This window comes from Mya arenaria, chromosome 11, assembly GCF_026914265.1.
Source record: "Mya arenaria isolate MELC-2E11 chromosome 11, ASM2691426v1".
NCBI classification, from domain to species: Eukaryota; Metazoa; Mollusca; class Bivalvia; order Myida; family Myidae; genus Mya; species Mya arenaria.
The window spans coordinates 28063378-28086758 of NC_069132.1; the positions used below are offsets into that span (position 1 = coordinate 28063378).

Consider the following 23381-nt stretch of genomic DNA (forward strand, 5'->3'; position numbering starts at 1 on the left):
TTATAAAGGGTCCACAATTCTTGGATCTCATATAGTCGACTTGCTGAAAGACACACAGTATCAACACAAAAGTTACACGCCCGTCGGTGCCACACAATTTTACCAGGGACTGAAAGAATTACATATACCCGTCACTCTCATTGTTAAAAGTGATATAACATTGCGACCCCCAGGACGCCCAGTTGAAAAGAAAGAAAGACAACCTAGAAAAAAGTGGATACATGTATAATGAATTGGAAAGACTATTTAGCCACCATCTACTTCAACCCCAACCATCCTGCCAGTTTTTCGGGACCAGACAAAATCTATGAGGTCGTTAAATCAGAGTCCAAATATAAAATTGGGCGTTACAGAATCCGAAAATGGTTACAAGACCAAGAAGCTTACTCACTCACTCGAGGGGCGAGACGACATTTTCAAAGATCAAGAGTTATTGTGAATGGGATAGATAGCATGTGGGATATGGATTTAATGGATATGGTTTCATTGTCCAAAGAAAACGATAATTTCAAGTACGTACTCGTGGTTATAGATATCTTTTCTAGGTACACTTGGTGTCAACCATTAAAAGTGAAAACAGGGACGGAAGTGATTCGAGCCTTAACAAAAATATTAAATGGAGATAGAAAGCCAAATACCATACGGACCGACAAAGGGAGCGAGTTTAAAAACACACAAGTATCTAAGTTTTTAAAAGGACTGAATATAAACCATATTGTGACACAAAATGAAACCAAAGCCAACTACGCGGAACGGGTCATCAAAACCATTAAGCACAAACTGTTTAGATACATGTTAAAAACAAGAAAAAAGGAGTATATGAACAAGTTACAGGACTTTGTCTATAGTTACAATCACACCGTGCATAGAAGTCTGGGCAAAAACCCAGCGTCTCTTGGTAAAGACAACGAAAGTGAAAGTAGACTACAACAATACCTACTAAGACAAAAAGGTCAAAAGAAAAATGTAATGAAAGAGGTAAAGAAGAAGATAAAAAGAAAAATAGGATATAAGTATAAATTAGGTCAAACGGTACGTATTTCCCACGTCAGAGGAATGTTTGATCGAGAATATTTCCAAAAGTGGACAGGGGAACTCTTTAAAGTCAAGTCACGATATAAAAGAGAGGGAATACCTGTTTATACACTCGAGGCTTGGGATGGTGAGAGTATAAATGGAACTTTTTATGAACCAGAGTTACAAGCGGTAAACATCAATGAAACCACTGAGTATCATATCGAGAAAGTGCTGAAAAAGCGAACGCGTTACAAACAAAAGGAAGTCTTAGTGCGTTGGTTACACTGGCCAAAGAAATACGATTCGTGGATTCTAGCAAAGGATGTGACAGATTATAGTTTATAAGGGTTGAGGACGGTCTTGATTTTTTATACCATAATCATGACGACCAATGCTCTTATTATGGATTGTTTGGAAGAAGGCGAGGAAAGGGTGAAAGGCACTTTTAATGTCATGAAAGGAATAGGAATTGTACTGATTGCCTTAGTATGTGTCATACCGGGTATTGTGATGATAAGTGTGTCTGTCTCACATCACCCCCTAGACCATGAAATCAAACCCATAGATCTCAACCATACATCGTGTCTGTATGTAAAACAATACCACCTTCAGGAGAATGTGTACGGAACCCTATGTAACCAAAACGGACTGATATTTCTGGACATTCGACGCTTTTTGAACGGAACTGCCACACCTATAGGAATTCAATTGGAATTACAACAATGGCTCGCACTAAAACAGTTGACTCCACTCATCGACGAAGCCATATCCGAAGCGCGTACCTATTGGAAAACGCTGAAATCGTATAAGGGGCGCTAGGTTGACACTACTGATAATCACCATGGAAAGTCACTACCTGTTTCTGTCTAGTCAAGATTCTAAAGAACAATACCCGGCTAATACTGCTACCGATTTTACTATAGAATTACCTAAAGTGTATAACTTGGAAGGACGCTGGGAATGTGCCTTGGTAGAAATTGACCCTGGCGTCAATGCAAACACATTGTACGTATGTACCGATCTTTGTCAAGAATCTTATGTAGAAAACACAATGGCTCCCATATTGCGACGATTAAGTAATATTAAAAAAGGAAAGAAACAGTTTGAATATTCTGTACCCTTCTATGTAGAGGTTAAGAAAACACAAGTCGATCGAATTCGAATCTTTATAAGGGGAGGAATAGACACGAACAATACTATCACGCGTTGTGTTCTTCATTTACGACGATGGATGTAAACAAGTGGACACAGCATTTCAAAAGTATGGCTGAAGGAAAGCATAGACCTAATTATAAGGGACAGTACATTGTGGGAAAGGAACAGTCTGGTGGTACTGTAAGAGAACCTACAATACAATTTGTCACACCCATTGCCCAAGCGGTAGAATTAGCCAAGTCGGAACTTAAAGAAGTTTATAAGGGCAGGTCAGAAAAAACTCAAGACACGAATATCAAGACAGGAACTAAACGTCCTGTAAAGTCGAAGATAAAAAATACTAAAAAACGTTCCAAGATACACTTTAAAGATCAACTGTCCTAATGGAAAACATTCACGGTGACAATTTAGCTTTATTTCAAAACCCTGAGGTCCACGTGGGGTCACAAAAAACGGAATGGCTTATCTATAGAGCTATAAATCAACTGACTGAAGGTGCCGCTATCGAATTCAATGTGCCGGGGACATCCACGAGCTATATAGATTTGGCTAATACCTTGCTACATGTAAACTTTAACATTGTTAAGGCCAATGGTGAGGTCTTAGAAGTAAACGAGAAAGTGGGCGTGACCAACAACATTTTACATTCTATGTTTTCCCAAATAGATCTTCATATTCAACAACACCCTACCAGCGAAGTGGGTAATAATTATGCTTACAAGGCTTACTTGGATACGTTATTGGGTACGCCGACCAAACACGACTTAGATTGTATAGGATTCATCAAAGACGATAATGATTGGCCCGATGACACTGATCCTTCGGGAGGAAATACAGGATTGTATATGAGGTCTTTTTGGACGGTACAAAGTAAAACGGTTGATGTCATAGGTCATCTACAGGTAGACATGTGTCAACAAGACCGTCTTCTCTTAAATGGAGCACCAGTCAACGTCAAATTATGGCAGAGTAAGGACCCCTTTCGTTTAGCCGCTGCCCCGGACACCGAAGCTTACAAATTAGTAATTCGTGACGCTGCTTTAAAAGTGGCAATGGTAAAAGTTGACCCTGAATTGATTATCGGGCAAGCCAAAACACTTAAGAACTCAGAGGCTCTATATCCCTATACCAGATCCATCGTCAAGACCTTTGCGGTGCCGAGTGGACAATACTCCTTTATTACCGATGACCTATTTCAGGGTGAGGTTCCAAGACAATTGATTGTAGGATTAGTGTCTTCCTCGGCCATACACGGAAAGTACACAAAGAATCCATTTAACTTTCAACACTTTAACTGTAACTATGTGGGGTTCTTTGTTGATGGACAGTCAACCCCTTCTTCGCCGTTACAACCCAATTATAACAGCGATACCTACGTAGACGCTTTTAAGAGACTGTATAGCGATGGGATTCAACGTGTTACTCACTTGACTAGAAGAGATTTCAAGTCAGGAAGCTGCTTATATGTGTTTAACCCCGAGGGGGATTTGAATGATCGATCGTCTCAGAGAGCTCATACACGTTTAGAACTTAAATTTTCCGAAGGTCTACCTGAAACGTGTACAGTCATTGTCTACGCCAAGTTTCCAGCACTCTTGAAAATTGATGCCAGTCGAAACGTTACGTTGGAATCATGAACTCGTCAGAGATAAATTATCGCTTAAGACACGTGAACCAGTTTGGCGGTGTGAGACCGGCTGACAAACTTCCAAGTAAGATCAAGAGGAGACCAAGAGCGTATATTGTGAACACGGACAAAAGTCATCAACCAGGTCGACATTGGGTCGCCTTCTACTTTCCCTCAAGAGGACCTGCTGAGTTTTTTGATTCCATGGGACGCCCTCCTGATTTTTATCACAAACGTTTTAAAAACGTATTACTAAACAATTATATCTACAATGATAAACGTCTTCAACAGTACGGAACAAGGACCTGTGGACATTTTTGTTTGTATTATGTCATTCTTAGATGTCGTGGATGGAGTATGAGACGGATTGTTAATACGTTTGACTTTGTGAACTTGAACTATAATGAACGAATTGTAAATAATATATGCTAATGTGTTTTAAAATAAAATTGTAAAACTTTTATTGGTTTGTTTTCTTTTTCACAACAAGAAGAATTGGTTTTATATTTTATTGACCCCGCTCAACACAGTACGCCAGGGATTAGGGTAGTCCCCCGAACGCACTTTACAATAATGGTAGTTCAATAAGAACAGGTATACAAACATTGTACATTTGTTTCTCAGTTTTAATCCCCGTCATCAAGACGGAACCACTATGGAAGCATGTAAAATGTACAGAGTCTTTGACAAACATGACAGCTGGAAACCGTTCAGGTTCGTAACTTCCACTATAGTAGTTCACAATCTGTGTTAAATTTAACGAGCCTTCCAGTTTGAACGAGGCAGATATGGTGGTGACTTTAATATGTGTTAACTTAACACACCAGCCCGCCTTTTGTAAAAGTCGAGCATAACGTCTAAGACGTCGCTTAGCTTCTTGAAGTGTTGAGACTTTTCCATTGACTATCATTTTTCCGTTGGGGAATAACATACAATGGCCACCGACTTTCTTGTGTTTCCACTGAACTCCGGAAAATAATCTTGGATTGTAGACCATATTACAATTACGTAATGTAAGGTCTTTTAAATCGATGTTACACTGTAAGTCGGCACATACAACAACGTTGTTAATCATCCTCCTTCAGATCTCGTTTTATCGCAAAAATAATGATCAAAGAGGAGTACAAATTGTTCCGCTGCTTCTCTAGCTTCCCGTCGTCTTTCATGTAATGTTAGCCACCAGCCCACTTCATCTACTAAACGGCATACCATCCACAAGAGTCCGAACATAATGAGCGTGTGGTCGTCCAAATCAGTGTTTATATCCAGTGTGTTACAATTGTTCAACAGCATACGTCTTCCGCACTACTACTCGGGCTTGTGTTTGTCTGTCTCACAAACATATTTGGTGTTATTTTACTTTTAAAGCGAAAACCACACTGACCAAGCAAACTCCGTTTCGGAACACCCACCATCTTCAAATATTGACAGTCTGGAGACCATTTTTCATGTTCGTTTAAAGCGTTGTCGCTTTTATCCCAGTCTTTCAATTTAATGTCACATCGAAAACAAATCACCCGATCCGAAAGTCCGGTATAATAAAACCCGGCTTTAGCCAATTCGTACTTGTCAGGAACCATCTGTGGCGGATAGGTGTCAAAGGTTCGTAATCTATTCTCGTAATATTCCATTCCAAAAACTCCGGCTAGCGATGAATCTGATGAGTTCATGTTTTCAAAGTGAAGATCGACTCCAAAATGAGACTGTTAAGCGAGACACACTCCTATATACAAGGAATTTTAAGTCACGTGATGTCTATTAATAGAGTATGAAAGTAAATTCTGTTTTTAGACAGACATGTTCTAACGTGTCCATTTATCTGTCACGTGATGTCTATTTTTGGTGAATGAGTTTATTTCTATTTATAGACAGACACGTTCAAACCTGTCCATGTATCTGTTACTCAGGACTAATGGTTGTGAAAATCACAAGGATTACACTCGGAACATTTCAAAGCCCCCAACTGGTTCATGTGGTCACTCTGTAGGTAACAGGGGACCACCCCGTCTAGTTCTGGTAGCGTCCGGCCTACTTCAGGAATCAGTTCCTTTAAACACTGGTACTCTCCAGGTCTCAAACAAAGACCTTTCTTGGTAGGGACCACTTCGTTCTCGGGTTTCCAAAACTGTCTGATGTCCACACATACGCTTCCCGCTCCTATACATATGTACACATTTCCTCCTAGATGAGTTTTATAGCCGTCGTTGTTTCGAAGTCCCTGATCCACATACTCTATAGCATCGACCAAATTCTTCCATCGCATCAAGGTGAGACTGATCCCCTTCTTTGTCGGTTGGCCATTCTCCCACTCTCGAAGATCAACCCTGAGCTCCCCTTTCCACTCTTTTACTTCAATGTATCGACAGTTTCCCAATTGAAATTTCATTTTGTCGTACAAGAGGCAACACTTTTGTGACTGTTGAAACATTGTGTTTTATACACAGCAACCCACTCCCATTGGTCTAATATTTTATTTCTGATTGGTTGTCTGTATATAGAATTAAGTCATCTTCTATTTATAGTTTGTTCAAACTTGTACTCCACCACCGTCACAGGTAAAAATATATTTGATAGTTATGGATCCCTATAGAGGGACCTTATCCCTAAAAAGGGTAAATGCCTGCGAGAGGCTTGCTTTGTCTACTTTATTGGATACGCTGAAACAACAAAATCCTTTTTCTTATTGCAAATCACCCTGACTTTGTTTGTAAGGGTTTTGGCATACCCTAAAACGCCAATGTTAGACTTCATGTCTTTTTCTAAAACGAATTTATTTGATGTTAGTTTTACTCTATCTGGATCATTGAAACATTGTCGAATACAAAACATCATGATGTCCTTATTCAAAAAGACAGAGGCGTCGGTATTCTTCACCAAATGTTTTTGAGTAACGTGAGCTGATATGCACCGTTTCATGATGAAGAGCAGCAAAATAATATAGCAAAATATTTAATGAAAAGACTAACTGACCATTGCATTTTCATTGGTTCCCGCCAAATATGAGGATGTTATCAAGATCACCGTCGTGTTACAACTCACATGATTCACATTAATAAAAAAGCTGGACTTGGGCGACCCCTACTTTATTGATACATTAAATCAGTCCCCGTAAAGATTCTTCATTCATTGCTGCTATTCAATATCATCCGCTCAAAAGAGTTGGACTGGCGTGACCCCTACTTTATTGACTACGCAGGGCTATTTATAACTGATGATGTCATTATGCAAATTTGAATACGGAGGGCTATTTATAACTGATGATGTCATTATGCAAATTTGAATACGGAGGGGCCCCTATACTACTACTATCTGATAGGGAAGAAAAAATGGGATCAATCAAATGATTCAGTTCTTAATGATCGTTGTCAGTTTTATAAAGCAAAGACCAAAGGCGTGTAGATAGGTTCCTCAGGATATTCGTCATACTAAAAATGGCGAATATCGTAGTTATAAGATCGGAAACGTCCCTTTGTAGTCTATCATTCCAGTTCTTGGCATGAATACTTATCCTATAATATTTCAAAAGATCATAAACTTGTTTTCTTCTTCCAATGTCTTCTTCTTTTGCTAACTGAAAACGATATTTTATTATTTTTTTGTAAAAGCAAGATTTGTCATTTACTTCGCATCGTAAAATTATCATTAAAAGTGAGGCGATCAAGAAAAAGCCGTTAGCCAGGTAGTCTACTTCAGCTACAATATACCAGGATGTCAAACTCATTAGGAGGGTAATTAAACTTGATACCAAAGGAACAATCATTAAGACTGCATGATCGGAATAGTACAATAGATGGAGCATGCACAGTAGCCGGAGAACGATTGCAAAAATGGTAGGGGTCCATAGCGGATCTCCGGCGCTCCAGCATGGTCCAAATGCTTCGGGAAAACACCTTCCTCCGCTGCACTTCGGGAAATCCAGTACACGTATTGGGAAACAACTGACGATGCATAAACTGTACACGTTTTCATGTAGAGGGGAAGGAGGTTCTCGAAACTGGATATAAACCTGGTCAAGATTAGTAAGAGTCTTAAAAAAGAAACATGTGTTAACTAGCAATAAAAATCTAGATTAGTTATCAGTTATCTGTTCATGTATTAGTATCGCGTTCAATTGAAATATTCTTGTGTAAAACAAGGTGACAATATTTATATCTGAACTATTTATTATGTCCATGCACATTCAGTTTCATCATTTTGCCATCGTTATTTGGGCGGTGGGGGGTAGGGGAAACAATTTTCTGAGTTTACTATGTTTAGTTTGAGAGCATATGCAAGGTATCCGAACGATTCAAATTAGGATTTGATTCTGAACATTTCATAGTCATTTGTAACATGTGTCAAGTAGAAGTGAAATAAGAAAAGCTTGACATAAGCATTACTTATGGAATCGGCACAATACAAACGTTAGTTTGAAGGACCAGAACATAGTACTTGTATATTCAGCATTCACTCGTAGGCAAGCATGTTAATTACATTCTTTAAAACAGGTTTTTAAGTATTAAATAGCTTTCACACAAAAAATAGTTTTTACCTAAATAGGAATAGTTTATGGTGCAAAATTATATGACACTACAAACAACAATGACAATGGCTTTGTAGCGATTGCTTCTATTTTAACTTTTTAAGAAATTTATTTACATGTTTTTACAAGAAGTGAATTGAGGTCACTAATTTTGAATCACCAAGGAGCAACAAGAAATGCTTTGGAGCATTTAGGTTAAAATAATTTGTTCAAATCATAAAAGGCCATGTTGCAAAGGATATATGTTTTACCCTTCCATAGGCTTGTATCTAACAATGGACGATTAAAACTTGAAATATTTTCAAATTTTTTTTTGCTGTCTTTAACCACTCTTTGTTATGGAAGGCCATCCACAAATGCTAGCGCATTGTCCCAACAATTCCTGGATGGGCTATGTCGCTTTATATAGAACGAAATGTTTAAATAACAGACTAGATCAATAGGCGCATTAGACGAATCGCTAAACATCAGAAATACATTGTATAAAACTGGGATACATTGTCCCAAATTGTGGCTAGTTCGCACATTTAAATATCGTAATCTGTTAAAAGCATTAATTGGAAAATTTTGGCCAATCAATTCAATTGGTTACCAAACCAAAGAATTAAACTGTATTATGAAATTGGCTGCAGCGGTGTTTTATTACCTTGCAAACTTGCACTAACCTAGATATCTAACGACGAGGAAAGGAGCATCTATAAGCCAGTTGTTGTAGTAAGGAGCAATGCCATTCATCAAAAGATACATAATCACAACCAGTGGAAACTTCAGGGCCACTTCCAGTATGGATTTCTTCCTTCCTGACGTACCATCGTACCAGTCGTCCACATATGAGCCGTATTCTGACAATTTACTGTCAACCTTTTCACATTTCCTCTTTAAAAAGTCAGAAAAAAATCCTTATTGTCTTTGCCATTTTATATTTTCAAACACAGCAATGAAGCACAAATGATTGCTCAATGTTTGGTAACTTTATTTCATTTGATAAACCAAAAGACTGTACTTTCTATTTCGGAAGTACATAACAACATAACTTCAATGCCTTTTATCAGCGTGATAAGTCAGATTATTGCCATTGTTCTGATGTATACGTTGTTGCGCAAATAGTTTGCTTTAACTATAAAAAAAGTACTTAACATTGAAATGAAACTTGGCACACGTATACCCTGCCAGAGCAATAACGCACATGTTTAGCAAATAATATATCCCTGCCATATCATTTTGAAAGACACTGGTTCCAAAACTCTTTTTTTTCGATCAATACTCAGCAAAACTTAAATGAATTTTGATATTCGAATAGCCAATATGCACATGTTAAGTTTGTACTGCTTCATCATTCACCCTTCAAGACTTTGTTTACAAATTAATCGCTGTTTATCCTTTTTAAAGAGATTGCTTGATTTCAATAATCAACCCTATTTATACACTTTCGGTTTACTTACATTGAATAAAGTCACAGATAATTAAAGCAACTGAAGAAGGCTGTTTTCTGCATAATGTTTGAATAGTTTATAAAGCAAAGTCAATGCCATGCAAACACATTTGATTTAAAGGGACTCAACACCAGATGATACAATTGCAAGAAAAAAAGAAAACTGTTAAAAACTTACATAGAATTGATATTGTTGTGTACAACGCATTGAATCTTTAAGGTGCATGTAAAAATCAGCAAAGTCAGTTGTAGAAAAGCAGACACCATGAATGAATAAGGGATAAATACGGCTTCAGTGTAAATGTTTTTAACCAAAATGTCGTTATAGTTATTATCTTTTCGGGATCAGGCAAATACAGCTAACCTCGGAAAAATAACTGGACCAAAATGAAATCACCTACTTAATAACATTATATTTTAGGCTTGTTTTGAGGAAATATTATTCGCCGATTTAGGGACCATCTTGTGTCTAGTCCCTTTAAATGTGGCCATTGTGCCGGATGACCCATTCATAATTTGGTATCATTTGAACGAGTCGTGTTTACAAAAAAATATATAAAGAATATCCAAAATATTATAACAAAATAATTATAGTAAAGGTACATTTTCGATCGAATAAAGTGTGTCGTGTTTGTTATTATTGTGAAAAAAGCCTTATAACTCTCAATATAAAATTGGTCTTAGAGTCTTGAGGGTAGCACTCATCCACTTGCATTTATCAGAGCAAGGATTTCATTTCCCATGCGCTTTTATGTTTGCATGACTATTTCGAAGCCAGCCGTAATGTGAACGCCTACAAAATGTAATTGTCTCTTTTTCACATCGGCCCAAATAAGTCCTGCATCCATATTTTCTATGATACATAGATTTCCACCTGACATTTGAACTGATCGAATTTCGGTCGCGCGCTTTTTTAACAATGTTTATAAAGTACACATTTACGGGAGACATTGTTCGCAAACAAAAACTGTAATCTGAAAGTTATTACATTGCCACTGCCATCGAAAAGGACGGTCAGAAATGGTCCCCCGATCTATTTCGTGTTGAGAATATTTTCCGTGTAGGAGGGGAAAACAGGATGTGCCAGGTCACATTGTATAAGATAGGAGACGTCCGAGTCTATCAAATTGTCAGAAGTTTCTGTTGTAATTTTGGATGCCGTGTTCTTTTCGTGCAATATCGTTTTCTTTCTACGGGATATCAATATATATGCAAAAAGCTATAAGTCCACGTCTAGGGAAACCGTTGATAAACTAGAAATTGTAAACGCTTTTTAAAATAAATCTCATCATTCCACGTCAAATAATATAATCAACTAATTGGCATGAAAAACAAACAAAAAAGTACGATTCAATAGGATTTGCGTTTAAAAACAAATGCAAAAGAAAGTTCAGAATTACCGATAGTACATTGAAGAAGAAGTTGGTTTAAGTTATGTTCCTCTTATATGATTTTCATAAGTTGGCCTTGTTCAGGATAAAAACATTATTGAATACGATGCAATGTCTTAAAATCAGTTATAAAACTAAATTATGAAAAGAATTCAACCATCGTTTTAAATGAACTTATTTATTTAAAAGTTCTGGCATGTTTTGAATACTTCTATCGACAAGCTTAGCTATGTTTACCCTATTCTACAAATGGTTATCAATAGGCACGTACGTTTACAGTCATAGGCACGTACAAAGACATATAATGATAAGCAGTGGTATGTTTAGATACCAGTGACTTCTGTATGAAGTCACTACCAGCCAGATACGTGATCGTAATCAATGGAAACTTCCGAACCATGCATGTGCAGAGTGTTGTTCCGTCTGCCTTACATGTCGTCATGGGTATCATCAAGTTTGGAGCCATCTTTTGCAGGTGTTAATTCCACTCCCAGCATCAATGTATTAAACTGATTCCTAAACTTTCTAATCCTCTTCGTCAACATTGTCACTTACTATGCGTATTGTTTATTATGAATCTAATATACACGAAATGTTTGCATCATTCATATGTTCACTTCTCGTAGTTAACAAAAGAAGCAAATACTTTGTCCACTTACTTGCCTTGTATTTTTTACCGTTATAACGGGGAATTGTCCATTGGCCTTAAATTTCCATTTGGTATACGTAGAATAAAAATTGTCTGTCTCGCTTATTTCCTTTCTGCTTGTTACGAAACACTATTTTTATTTCTTAACATAAATCTGATTACCAAATTATAAAGAAGTCATGTTTTTGTTTTCAAAATGCATATTTCATGGATAGAAGCTTAAATAGCTAGGTTGCTCGTTTTTGAAAGCTTGTCATGATCTAAAACCCCAGTGCAAACTTATCAAATATATGCTTTTCATATTTTTTCTGGCAATTGTTCTGCAGCTGGGCGTTTATATACTAAAAACAACAACGATAAAACGGTCATGAAGCAAATTGAAATTAATTAATATATGACATTATTATAAAGTATTTTGTGTCCGTTTGCCTTTATGTACAATAAAGTTAAGTCGTGTTGAGTTGTTCCTTTTCCCTTCTTTGCATTCATTGAAAACAACAACAACTATTGAAATTGCCACTGAAAAACAGTTGCTAGCAAAAAATAAACTTTAAAATGATTGACATGCTTGCTTCCGATAACATGTCCAAAATATAAGGCAGGTAGGCAAATCATTTACATTTGTTATCTTAACTTGTTTTCAACCACGTCATGCATTGGATTGGGTCGTTTCCATGAATAAGCAAATGACCTTGAACATTGATTAAGAGATAAGTCTGCTTGATGGATTCAAACAACTTCTTAACGCCTGATAAATATTCATATAAAATTGTGTTCCTCAAGTTAATGCATACTTTGATAAGATTTACCTTTCACGTTTTTACTTTATTCAGGATTGTTGGGATAAGAGTGAGGTTGTGCACGCAAACTGGTTTAAACCCCCAGTAAATTTACATTTTACTGATTGTTCCAAGGCGGTACCTAACAATCCATGATAAACACACCTAGTTTGTATATAGTATATATGCACTGTGTTGTTTGTGGACTCCTGCTCTGTTGCCTCATCTTTCTTGCTTGTGTTTTTTTGTGTTCTATGTCTTTGGCGTTTACCCTGTGCCATTAAACGGGGTTCATGTTTAAACCTTTTTGCTACTGAGCTTGTTTCTATAAACTATATAGAAAACAAACCAAGTAAACATTTATTTGTTTGCATATATAAATCGAAACTATTTCAAACACAAGTCTGATTTGGTGACAAGAAACGAGGAACAAATTTGTGCATTTGCAAAGATGTGTACACATACATGCACACGCAATAGTCAATTTGACTCCCATACGATGTGTAATAGAACATTAAAACATCACACAAATGGAAAACAGTCTGTGAATATAACATCAAAATTTAAAAAGTGCTAAAAACAATATGGTTTTCATAATGAAATAAAAAAAGTAAACGAAGAACTACGAGAGCTAGTCTGTAAGTACCAAACAACATCGAACATAAGAAACGCGTAATTTACGTGATGTATGTGTCACAGTGGCAACATAGGTAATTTTGAAAGATACATGTATAACATATAGCGTTGACATCGGATTTTAAAACAAAGCCTGAAATAATGAGTTATAAGTCAACATTGCAAACACAATAAAACATTGCAAATACACCATTCATATAAGTATAAACGGAACGCTTAGAATTGATTTATTACAGCTAAAATAAGAAATATTCGTTACAATGGAAATCCAATCACACAACAGATGCAATATAGCATTTCATCGTTTTTATCATATAACTGAAATATCAAATAATATATCAAAAGGGAAATTCAAAACATTATTTTTTGGGGTTACTTAATAAGCAGTTATTTTACTGGAAGTCTTTTTGTATTCCAGTTTTCTTGTTATAGAAAAGGTTATATGTATTGGAAATGTTCGTGGGGATGTTCAAGTAGAACTGCTTGATTTTACCTCTGTTGCACTTGCTGTTATTGCAGTCGTAAAAGCTGTTGTTGCCTTTGTTGCACTATGCCTGCTTGATTCTGGTTGACGGTCACAAGTCCCTCGGGTGTGAGGATTCGTCGGGGAATGTGCACGGCAGTGTTGCAGTATGGGCACACGGTTCGCACCTGGAACCATCTCTTGAGGCAATCATGGTGAAACATGTGCCCACAAGGAAGTTTCTTCCCAGAATCCATTTCAATGTAACATACAGAACATTCTGTGTTTTCTTCGTTAAGCGTGGCATTTGAAAGTCCATGAATAAAGTCAAGGAGATCGTTTCTGATCTTATACTTTGCCCATTCAATGTAAATGATGCCAACGATAACCAATATAACCCAAATAATATTTAAAACTACACGCAACCAGAAGAATGCCACCAAGAAGGGGGCCATCAAGCGATAGTATGTCATCAATAGAGTCGTCGTCAAAAATGAAAACCCTTTTATCACCCGAATGCAATTTAAAGCGCGTTGGATCTTGTCGTTTAACTGAGTTAAATGCCATGAAATCCAAAGCAAGAAACATTCCACAAGAAGGTAAAATACTCTTATAAATAAGGTAAAATTTCCGGTGAGATTGAACAGATGCCAAACATTGACATGTAAAGCCGGTGAAGAATGTGTGATGACAAAAAATGTCGGACCTACTGTTATGGCTGCTAAGACCAACCCAAGTTTCACAAGGCGCATCGGCGGTGCTCTTCCTCCTGCGTTTGCGAGAGCAAGAATTTCATTTTCTACTCTGCCAAGCGTAAACAAGATAATTTGAAATATCGTCATCAACAGAACACCCTCTAAATGTCTTTCCCTTGTGTTTATATCAGCATAGATGATACCTCCCTCGACGCAAGCGCTGACGAAGAAAATTTCTACTTGATACTCCAAGTTATCAAAGTTAGGTTGAGCCACATTTAGGAATTTGTTTATGGCATATATTAATATATGGGACATTTTTCCAAACACAAAGGCCAATCCAATGAACGTTATACAATTGTTGCAACTCTCTGACACAGAAGAGAAAATGGGGTTAATCAAATGATTCAACTCTAAATAAATATTGTTAGAATAATGATACAAAGACCAAAGACGTGAACATAGGTTCAGGAGGATGGTCATCATGCTAAAAATGGCAAATATTGCGGTTATTAGATCGGTAACTTCCTTTGTCATTTTAACTTTCCAGTCCTCGGCAACAATACTTTGCTTTTTCAGTTCATAATATTTCAAAAGGTCAACAACATGTGTTCTTCTTCCAATGTTTTCTTCTCTTGCTAACTGACCGCGTAATTTTGTTAGTTTTTTGTTAACACTCGATTTGTCATTTTCTTCGCATCGAATAATTATCATTAAAAGTGAGGCGATCAAGAAGAAACCGTTCGCCAGGTAGTCTACTTCAGCTACAATATACCACGATGTCAAACTCATTAGCAGGGTAATTGAACTTGAAACCAAAGGAACAACCATTAAGACTGCATCATCGGAATAGTACAATAGATGGAACATACACAATATCCGCACAACGATTGAAAAAATGGTAGGGGTCCATAGCGGATCTCCGGCGCTCCAGCAAGGTCCAAATGCTTCTGGAAAGCACGCTTCCTCCGCTGCACTTCGGGAAACCCAGTACACGTATTGGGAAACAACCGAAGCTACAGAAACGGTACACGTTGCCACGTAGAACGGAAAGAGGTTCTCGAAACTGGATATAAACCTGACCACGATAAAGTAGAGTCCTAAAAAGTAATTGAAAAATTGATGTGTTAATGCTTTTAACAATAAAAAATCTAGATTTGTAAAAGTAAACGTTCTTACATATCTTCATGTATTAGTATCGCATTCAGCTGAAGTTAACCTGTATTAAACAAGGTTACAGAATTATTATCTAAACAACATATAGTGTTTGTGCATATTTAATAACATTAGCTTGTCATTGTCATTTATTTATTTTTGTTACAAATATTAATCAATTACTTTTTATATTATTCTATTTATTTTGAGGGGGGATATAAGCCTGTTAGTAAACTATATCTCGTGCGAGAGCATATTTAAGACATCAAAAAGATTCAAATTATGATTTTGTTCTGAAGATTTAACCATCATTTGTTATGTGTTGAAATACATCGTTTAAAACATGATTTTAGATGGATTAAAAAGTTTTTACAAATCAATAAGTGAACAGAATTTAGCTCAAATGCTCAAACGCAGGGTTGAATAGCAATAATATGTTGGCAAATTACACCAATTCGGAAGTGCCTACTAATTGTTGCATGCCTTATTTCTTATCAATAACACATATTCAAGTCAAACATAGCATTGTTATATCATCTCAGACCATTGCATACCTTCCAGGTTTTGAAGCTGAACGGTTTGTGATTAACATGATGGATCTACTTGATCTAATTTTTATTGTTTACATTTTAACTGCATTGTGTGTCCTCGTCCCTTGGAGGTGGTCATTTTACCGAAAACACAGTGGTTACGTTCGGATCAACCAATTTTAGTTTCCTTAGGGGAAAGGTACCTTTTTTATAACGTTGTTTTTAATTTTTATAGTAAACAAGTGAAGCTGGGGGTCGTGAAGCACTAGATATCATTGTTATTTTACATGCAAATTGTTTTGTTTTGTTTTCACTATAGAATATTTATGAAAGTTATTAAGTGGTTTCTGATTTAAAGGTGCCAAAATGTAAGACACTTTCCAAACAAGAGTTAGTGATGTGATTGATTCTATTCTAGGAAAGATGTTTGCTTATTTTTCACTTTGAAGTGAATATGAGTCACTATATATTTTCAAATATCTTTTTTTTTTATTTACAAAGATATCAAAAGAAAGTGTTGATTGAATTACCTGACACAAAGAAAGTGGTGTAACTTAAAAATAAATATATTATAAGGTTATATGTTTTACTACGGTAACCTTAAAATGACATCCGGCACTAATTTTATTTCGAAATAATATTTCGTAATTTCGTAATACATTGCCTGATTTCGAAATATTAACTCGTATTTTCGAAATAATATTTCGTAAAAAACAAAATGATATTTCGAATTAACGAATTACATCTCGTAAATATGAAATAATGTTTCACAATAATGAAATAAAAATAAAATAATTAAGTGTCGGATGGGGCAACATTTTTTACCCTTCCAAAAACTGTTCATTTTAGTTTGGCTTTCCTCGCCCACTCTGTATTGTGGAAGGCCATTAACAAATGCAATCGCGGTTTTCCAACTATTTTTCGATTGGCTAATTATGTAGCCTTAAAGTATAAAATAAATTTAATTTGATAACATTTTATTGCATGAGAACACATTTGACAATGAGAATATCAACGCAAATTTTAACACAATATTTAAACTGACATTATAAAATCAAGCATGCTTGGAAGGGATTGGAAGTTTTGCCAATATCAGTAAAATGAATAGACATTAGATAAAAACAATATAAGCATTAGATGTCTTACATAAACATCAGTTGTTGTTTTTTATAAAACTTGTGTAAGTTGTCCTATCTTTTGGCTAGTCTGCACATTTAAAGAACTTGATTGGTTAATAGTATTAACCTGTTTTATATTATTGGCTGCAATATTGTTGCATTACCTTATAAACGTGCACTTACCAAAATATCTAACGACGAGGAAAGGAACATCAAGAAGCCAGTTGTTGTAGTAAGGAGCAAGGCCATTCATCCAAAGATACATAATCACAACCAATGGAAACTTCATGGTTACTTCTAGTATGTATTTCTTCCTTCCTTTCAAACCATCGTACCAGTCGTCCACACATGAGCCATATTCTGATAATTTACTGTCAAACATTTCACTTTTCCCATTTAAAAAGTTACAAAACGTTCTAATTGTCTTTGCCATCTTATATTTTAACGACATCACAAATGATTTCACACTGTGGTAATTTTATTTTCACTTGAGCACATGCCTGGCGATTATAACACAAGGCTAAATATAGCTTAGATTTATGATGAAAACCACTAAACCAAATCAATACTAAGCTAAATATAGGTAAAATAGGAATACCCTATTATTGCCAATAATCAACCTGAATTCGATACTTTTGTTTATATTATTAATGAAAGCAATTTAACTCAAAATTTATATCAGAATGTACATGTATGTAAGCAAAACAAGGTATTTGTTTATGCTATAAAATGGTTTTTCCTATACCTGTAACATCTTAAGGTTTTAAGGAATGAAGATTTTATATAGGACTATATATATTTTAATACTTCTAAAATTACATGCTTGTTATAATGCTATCAGCAGAGAAGTGGGTAGTTGGTAATTCAGATTATACTTTGTTCTCTAGTCATAAGTTGTTAATGTAAAGAAATATCCCGTATTTTGTCTTTTTACCGATGTACACATACATAGTATGTCTCTTCGTTACGCATATTTGCACTCTCGAAACCAGAGATCATTTATGAGACAAGAAACATTAACAGCGTATTGAATTGAAAATGACTCAGTGTGTGAATACCACGTGATAAATTACGTCATCGATGCTACGTCGGAATGCAACATTTTACTTAAAATGAAGACTTAAAACAAAGATAAGTTTTCTTTTAATACACTATTTTAAATGAAACAAAGGGCAGTCTATGCCGTTTAAAGCGCCCCGCCTTCGTTTTATTACCGGAGTTAAACCAGATGATAAGTTTCCTCAAACACTTCGAAAAACCTATTTGCAAAATGATGTGTTGACAGTGCTCCGTCAGACGGCCGTTTTGTGAAAAGGTTTGTCGATTTTTTTAAGAAACTAATCTCTCGATCAAACTCTGGTAAAAGACCGAAGGTTGGGCTCCGTAAGCGGCGTAGACTGCGTTATGTTTCATTTAAAATGATGAAGAAATAGTGAAGTTTTCTTTGTTTAAAGTCTTCATTCGGAGCAAAATTTTGCCTCCTCGACCCCGAAGTTGACTAGGTCAACACGCTCATGAACAATCATTCACGGTCATTCCTAGAGTATTGAATTTAGCCACTTGGAATGCCAGTGGAATCATGTCAAGCGCAAGTTATTTAAGCCACTTGCTGGAAACGAATAACATTCAAGTGTGTGGCCTTTCAGAGCACTGGCTATACAGAGCAAATTTGTCATTTCTCGATTCTATAAATAACAAGTATATGAGTTATGCCTTTTCCGATCCCGACCTAGATATTATGTCCCGAAGTAAGGTGGGAAAAGGCGGTCTTGCTTTTCTCTGGAAAAAAGACATAAACCACATAATATCGCCTTTGGAACTTAATTCGGAAAGGATTATTGGTATACAAATTATGACAGCCCCAGATGCATATATCTTTGTCATACAGGTCTATGTACCATGTAAAAACCATCCAATGTCTGTGTATAATGGCTATCTTGAAGAGCTAGAAAACATTGCATGTAAATATAATGATAAGGGAACACTGATTATTTTAGGAGACTTTAACACTGAACTCCCTTCAGAGAGATGTATAAACACAATATTAGGATCAAGGGGAGCACAACTGTTAGATATAGCAAACCGACATAATCTTAAATCTTTAAATACAATGTCATTTTGTCAGGGTTCGAAGTTTAGCAATGTACCTTTTAATACTAACAGAGAAACGCTTATTGACCATATTTTTGTATCAAAAATGGCACTAGATTGTTTTACATATTGTGAAATTTTAGAGGATCATGCAACAAATGTTTCTACCCATAGGCCAATAATCTGTAAACTTAGCATTCCAAGTAACGAGGGCTCTCTTCCTACTAAACTTGGGGGCGTTATCAACTGGCACAACGTCAAACCAAACAATATAGATAATTATAGGAATTTTTTAGAAAACAGCGAGGTCCTACGTCTTGCGCTAGAACTACCCATCGTTTCCACATCAGATATTGACAATCTCTATTCGGGTATCGCTGTGATAATAAATCTAGCCACCGACTTGTTTATCCCTAGAGTAAAATTTAAACCGCATATAAAACCATATTGGAATGTAAGTCTAAAAACACTTCACAAAAAGATGGAAGTTGCGCGGGCAGCTTGGGTTACCGATGGACAGCCCCGCGACGTCACTTCCGGAAGCTACATACATTACAAACAATTAAAAGCAATATTTCGTCGAACTCACCGCCATGAAGTTCTCGCATTGATTGAAAAAGAAGAAAACCGCTTTGATAGTGCCGCTGATCTTGATAACAATGAATTCTGGAAATTAGTTAACAAACACAAAACAAAAAAGAACTTTACACCCGGCTTTGAAATGAATTTTGATGGCAATAAAGTCTCAGACCCCGAACGTATTAACCATGGCTGGAAAACATATTTTTCAAAGTTATACTCAGTGAACGGAGACAAATCTTTTGACACCGAATACAAAACGTATGTTGAAAGGGAACTGAACGACTTAACAAATAATACACGTCAAGGGTGCATACAGTTTCCAAGAATATCTATCGATATGGTTACAACAGCGCTAAAATCATGCAAAAAAAGAAAAGCTTGTGGATACGACAATTTGTTTTATGAAAACTACATCCACGGCGGAAATCACTTAATTAAATGCATAACGAAATTGTTTAATCATATGATACAATTCTCGCACACTCCAACAGAGATGAAGAAGGGCGTGATTACAGTTCTGTTCAAGGGAGGCAACAAAATAAGATCTGACCCGTCAAGTTATAGAGCTATCTCCCTTTGTTCTACTATGTTAAAACTTTTCGAAAAGATAGTTTTAAACCTTCTTGAAAAAGACGGTTCTATAGAGTTAAACCCCTCTCAAGGTGGCTTTCAAAAGAACGTAAATTGTACTATGACGTCATTTATGTTACGTGAATGCATTTACTATGCCAAAGAAAATAACTCCAAACTATATACATGTTTTCTTGACGCCAAACAGGCCTTCGATCATACCTTCGCTTCTTCTGAAGTTGTACAGAACCGGAGTTGATATTTCTCTATTTAGTATATTAAAATCGTTCTTTGAAAATAGTTTCAGTTGTGTCAAAACCAACGGATTTTCGTCTGAATTTTTCCCGATCCTACAAGGCACTCGCCAAGGCCAATGCTGTAGCCCGCAATTTTATATCCTCTTTATTGATGAATTACTACATAAGATTGACGCCTGCAACAGCAGCTTTAAGATACATAACATGGTCTGCGCATGTCCTACATCAGCAGACGATATGGTCATTATCTCTAATGTAAAAAGGGGTCTCGACGATCTCCTAGATGTCTGCTTTCACCATGCCGGAAAGGAAAGGTATTACTATAATCCATCAAAATGTAAAGTTTTAGTATTTAATGAAAATAAAAAGAGCCCTAGGACATGGAAACTTGGTGATTATTTAATTGATGAATCCGATTCATATAACCACCTTGGAATACTTTGTAATAAACAATTAAATATCAATGAAAACATATCAGAAAGCTGCCATAAGCTTCGAAAAACGTTTTTCAGTGTGACAAACTGTGGAATCGGTAAAAACGGGCTAAACCCAATCACTTCAATACGCATCTACGAAACCATTCGGAACTCCTCGGCCATTTTTTCAAAAACAACCTCGGATGTATATGGACGGTTTACACACTTAAAAAGTGGTACGTTTAAGTCCGCTGCAAATAGATCGCGTAGTAATCTTATTTAGTAGTTAAAATTTATGACTTAACTCTTGGGAATCGTAATTATGTTTGCAATAATACACTTCACTGGCAATCAATTTAAACTGAGAGCAATGAATACTACTCTTAAACACTACATTTAATTAATGATTTTATTAAAAAAAATACGGACTACTTCAACAGATGTACCGGCATACATCCGAGGTTGTTTTTGAAAAAATGGCCGAGGAGTTCCGAATGCTACGAAACGAAAGTTCTCTCAGCCGCTCTATACGGGAGCGAACTCTGGAGCGGTGTCACTTCGAACCAGTTGCTCCCCTTGGAAAGAATCCACCGGCAATGCATTAAGTGGATACAAGGGGTCCCAAAAGAATCACGCACAGACATTGCACTCAGTTGTCTTGGAATCCAACCAATTCAAAATTTCATTGATTCGAAAAAATTAGCATTCTTATGTCAATTATGTCACGCTGATCCAAATATGAAAATTAAAAAAGTCTTTGTCAACAGACTTTTATCGTTTATATCACAACCTATAAAAGCTCAGGGATTTATCCCTGATATATATAGTATTCTAGGTAAATACGAACTCACATCATACTTAACAGAATTTTCTAAGTCTTCCGTGTTTCCAAACAAATTCGTTTGGAAAAGAATTTGCAAATCAGCCATTGATGAACATGTGACAAAATCGTGGAAAAGTAGAGTACACGATGACGAAAACCTCAAACTATTCTCCCTTTTTCACTCCAATTATGAATTTTGTCTGATATGGCGATTTCTAAAAAGCTTCCCAGTCTATAAAAGGCAATGTTTCTCAATGGTCCGCCCGGTTAGCTCAGTCGGTAGAGCGTTGGACTCTTAATCGGACAACCCGAGTTCGATTCCCGGGCGGACCAGGTCACTTCTGTTGTGATTGGTTATGAAATCCTTTCTACGACCATTCGCACTGTACCACTGCCCCTGGCATGTACAGAAGTTGTCAGTTCCTTTCAGAAGTGAAGGCACCTAGTACTGGTTCACCGCCCAGGATAGGTTTGCGGTGGTTGAACTGACACTCTGGGACCCTTCAATGTGCTCACGCCGGGACCCGGAGTATAAACTACTAACACCACCATGTTCGGTTTATTATGTAAATTTTTTGCACGGAAGTATTTCATTTAATACATGCTATCATTGTAATGCAGTAACAAATGAAATTGTTCTGCATAAGGTGTTCTTTTGTCCATATTTTGAAAATGAACGATGCCGGCTATGGTCCAAACTTATAAACCTCTTAGGTGAAGAACAATTTAGACGCTTGATTTTATTAAATCTGAACCATCAACTTGTTGAGATGTTAAGAGGATTAACCAATCTTGACATTACTGATGAATGTCGAATCCAGTGCTTAATTGTAGTGTCAAATTTTGCAAAAAATATAAATTGACAATAAATGCCATTGTAACCACAACACAATTGTAAACGGACTTTATTTCAATCAAACGATAAGCGTCAGTTCCTGTCAAATGACATAGGCAATGTATTATTTGTATATATTGTAAATAACCTTATGCTTTATATGTGTCCATAACGTTTGTGTGTTTGTTTGTTTTTTGTTGTTATTTTTCTATGTCCATACTTTGTATTGTATTGTATATATTTGTGTATTTGTATATAAACTATACTTCTCTTCACATTTGGAGGATAAACAGAATAAACTAAACTAAACTGTTTAAAGTCTTCATTCGGAGCAAAATTTTGCCTTCCGACGTAGCATCTATGACGCAGTTTATCACATGGTATACACACACTGGGACTGGTGCATTCAACACCTGCCAAAACTTATTTTTTAAGGACTGGTGCATTTGCACCTCAGTCAGAATTTATTGTATGATAACTTTTTATAAAGATCTGCAAAAGGTAAAATCCCATAAAGTTGGACGTATCACTGTTTTTCATACATTAGCCAGTTTGATATTCGATCATAGAAGTCCTCTTTTTTATTTGCGACTATCCAACTAGTTGGTAGTTTGGGAATTCAGATTACCTTGCTCTCT

General features: G+C 36.2%; 1 protein-coding gene and 1 non-coding gene across 2 annotated transcripts; one reads left to right on the forward strand and one right to left on the reverse strand.

Moving 5' to 3' along the window:
* Positions 1-12920: 12920 nt before the first annotated feature.
* Positions 12921-17657, reverse strand: LOC128209040 (E3 ubiquitin-protein ligase RNF139-like). The gene is made up of 2 exons (XM_052912853.1): positions 17353-17657; positions 12921-15466 (listed from the first exon to the last, which is right to left on the reverse strand). Exons 1-2 carry the CDS (start codon positions 17618-17620, stop codon positions 13719-13721), a joined length of 2016 nt encoding a protein of 671 aa, XP_052768813.1. The 5' UTR covers positions 17621-17657; the 3' UTR covers positions 12921-13718.
* Positions 17658-22164: 4507 nt separating this feature from the next.
* On the forward strand, positions 22165-22241 carry Trnak-cuu (transfer RNA lysine (anticodon CUU)). Its single transcript has one exon. It is a non-coding gene; the product is annotated as a tRNA-Lys (tRNA).
* Positions 22242-23381: the final 1140 nt, after the last annotated feature.

Coding starts and splice junctions, on each gene's coding strand:
- LOC128209040 (XM_052912853.1), bottom strand. CDS start 17,620: ATGTCGTTAAAATATAAGATGGCAAAGACAATTAGAACGTTTTGTAAC. Junction 15,467..17,352: donor CCTCGTCGTTAGATATTTTG/GTAAGTGCACGT, acceptor ATTACTTTTTAG/GACTCTACTTTATCGTGGTC.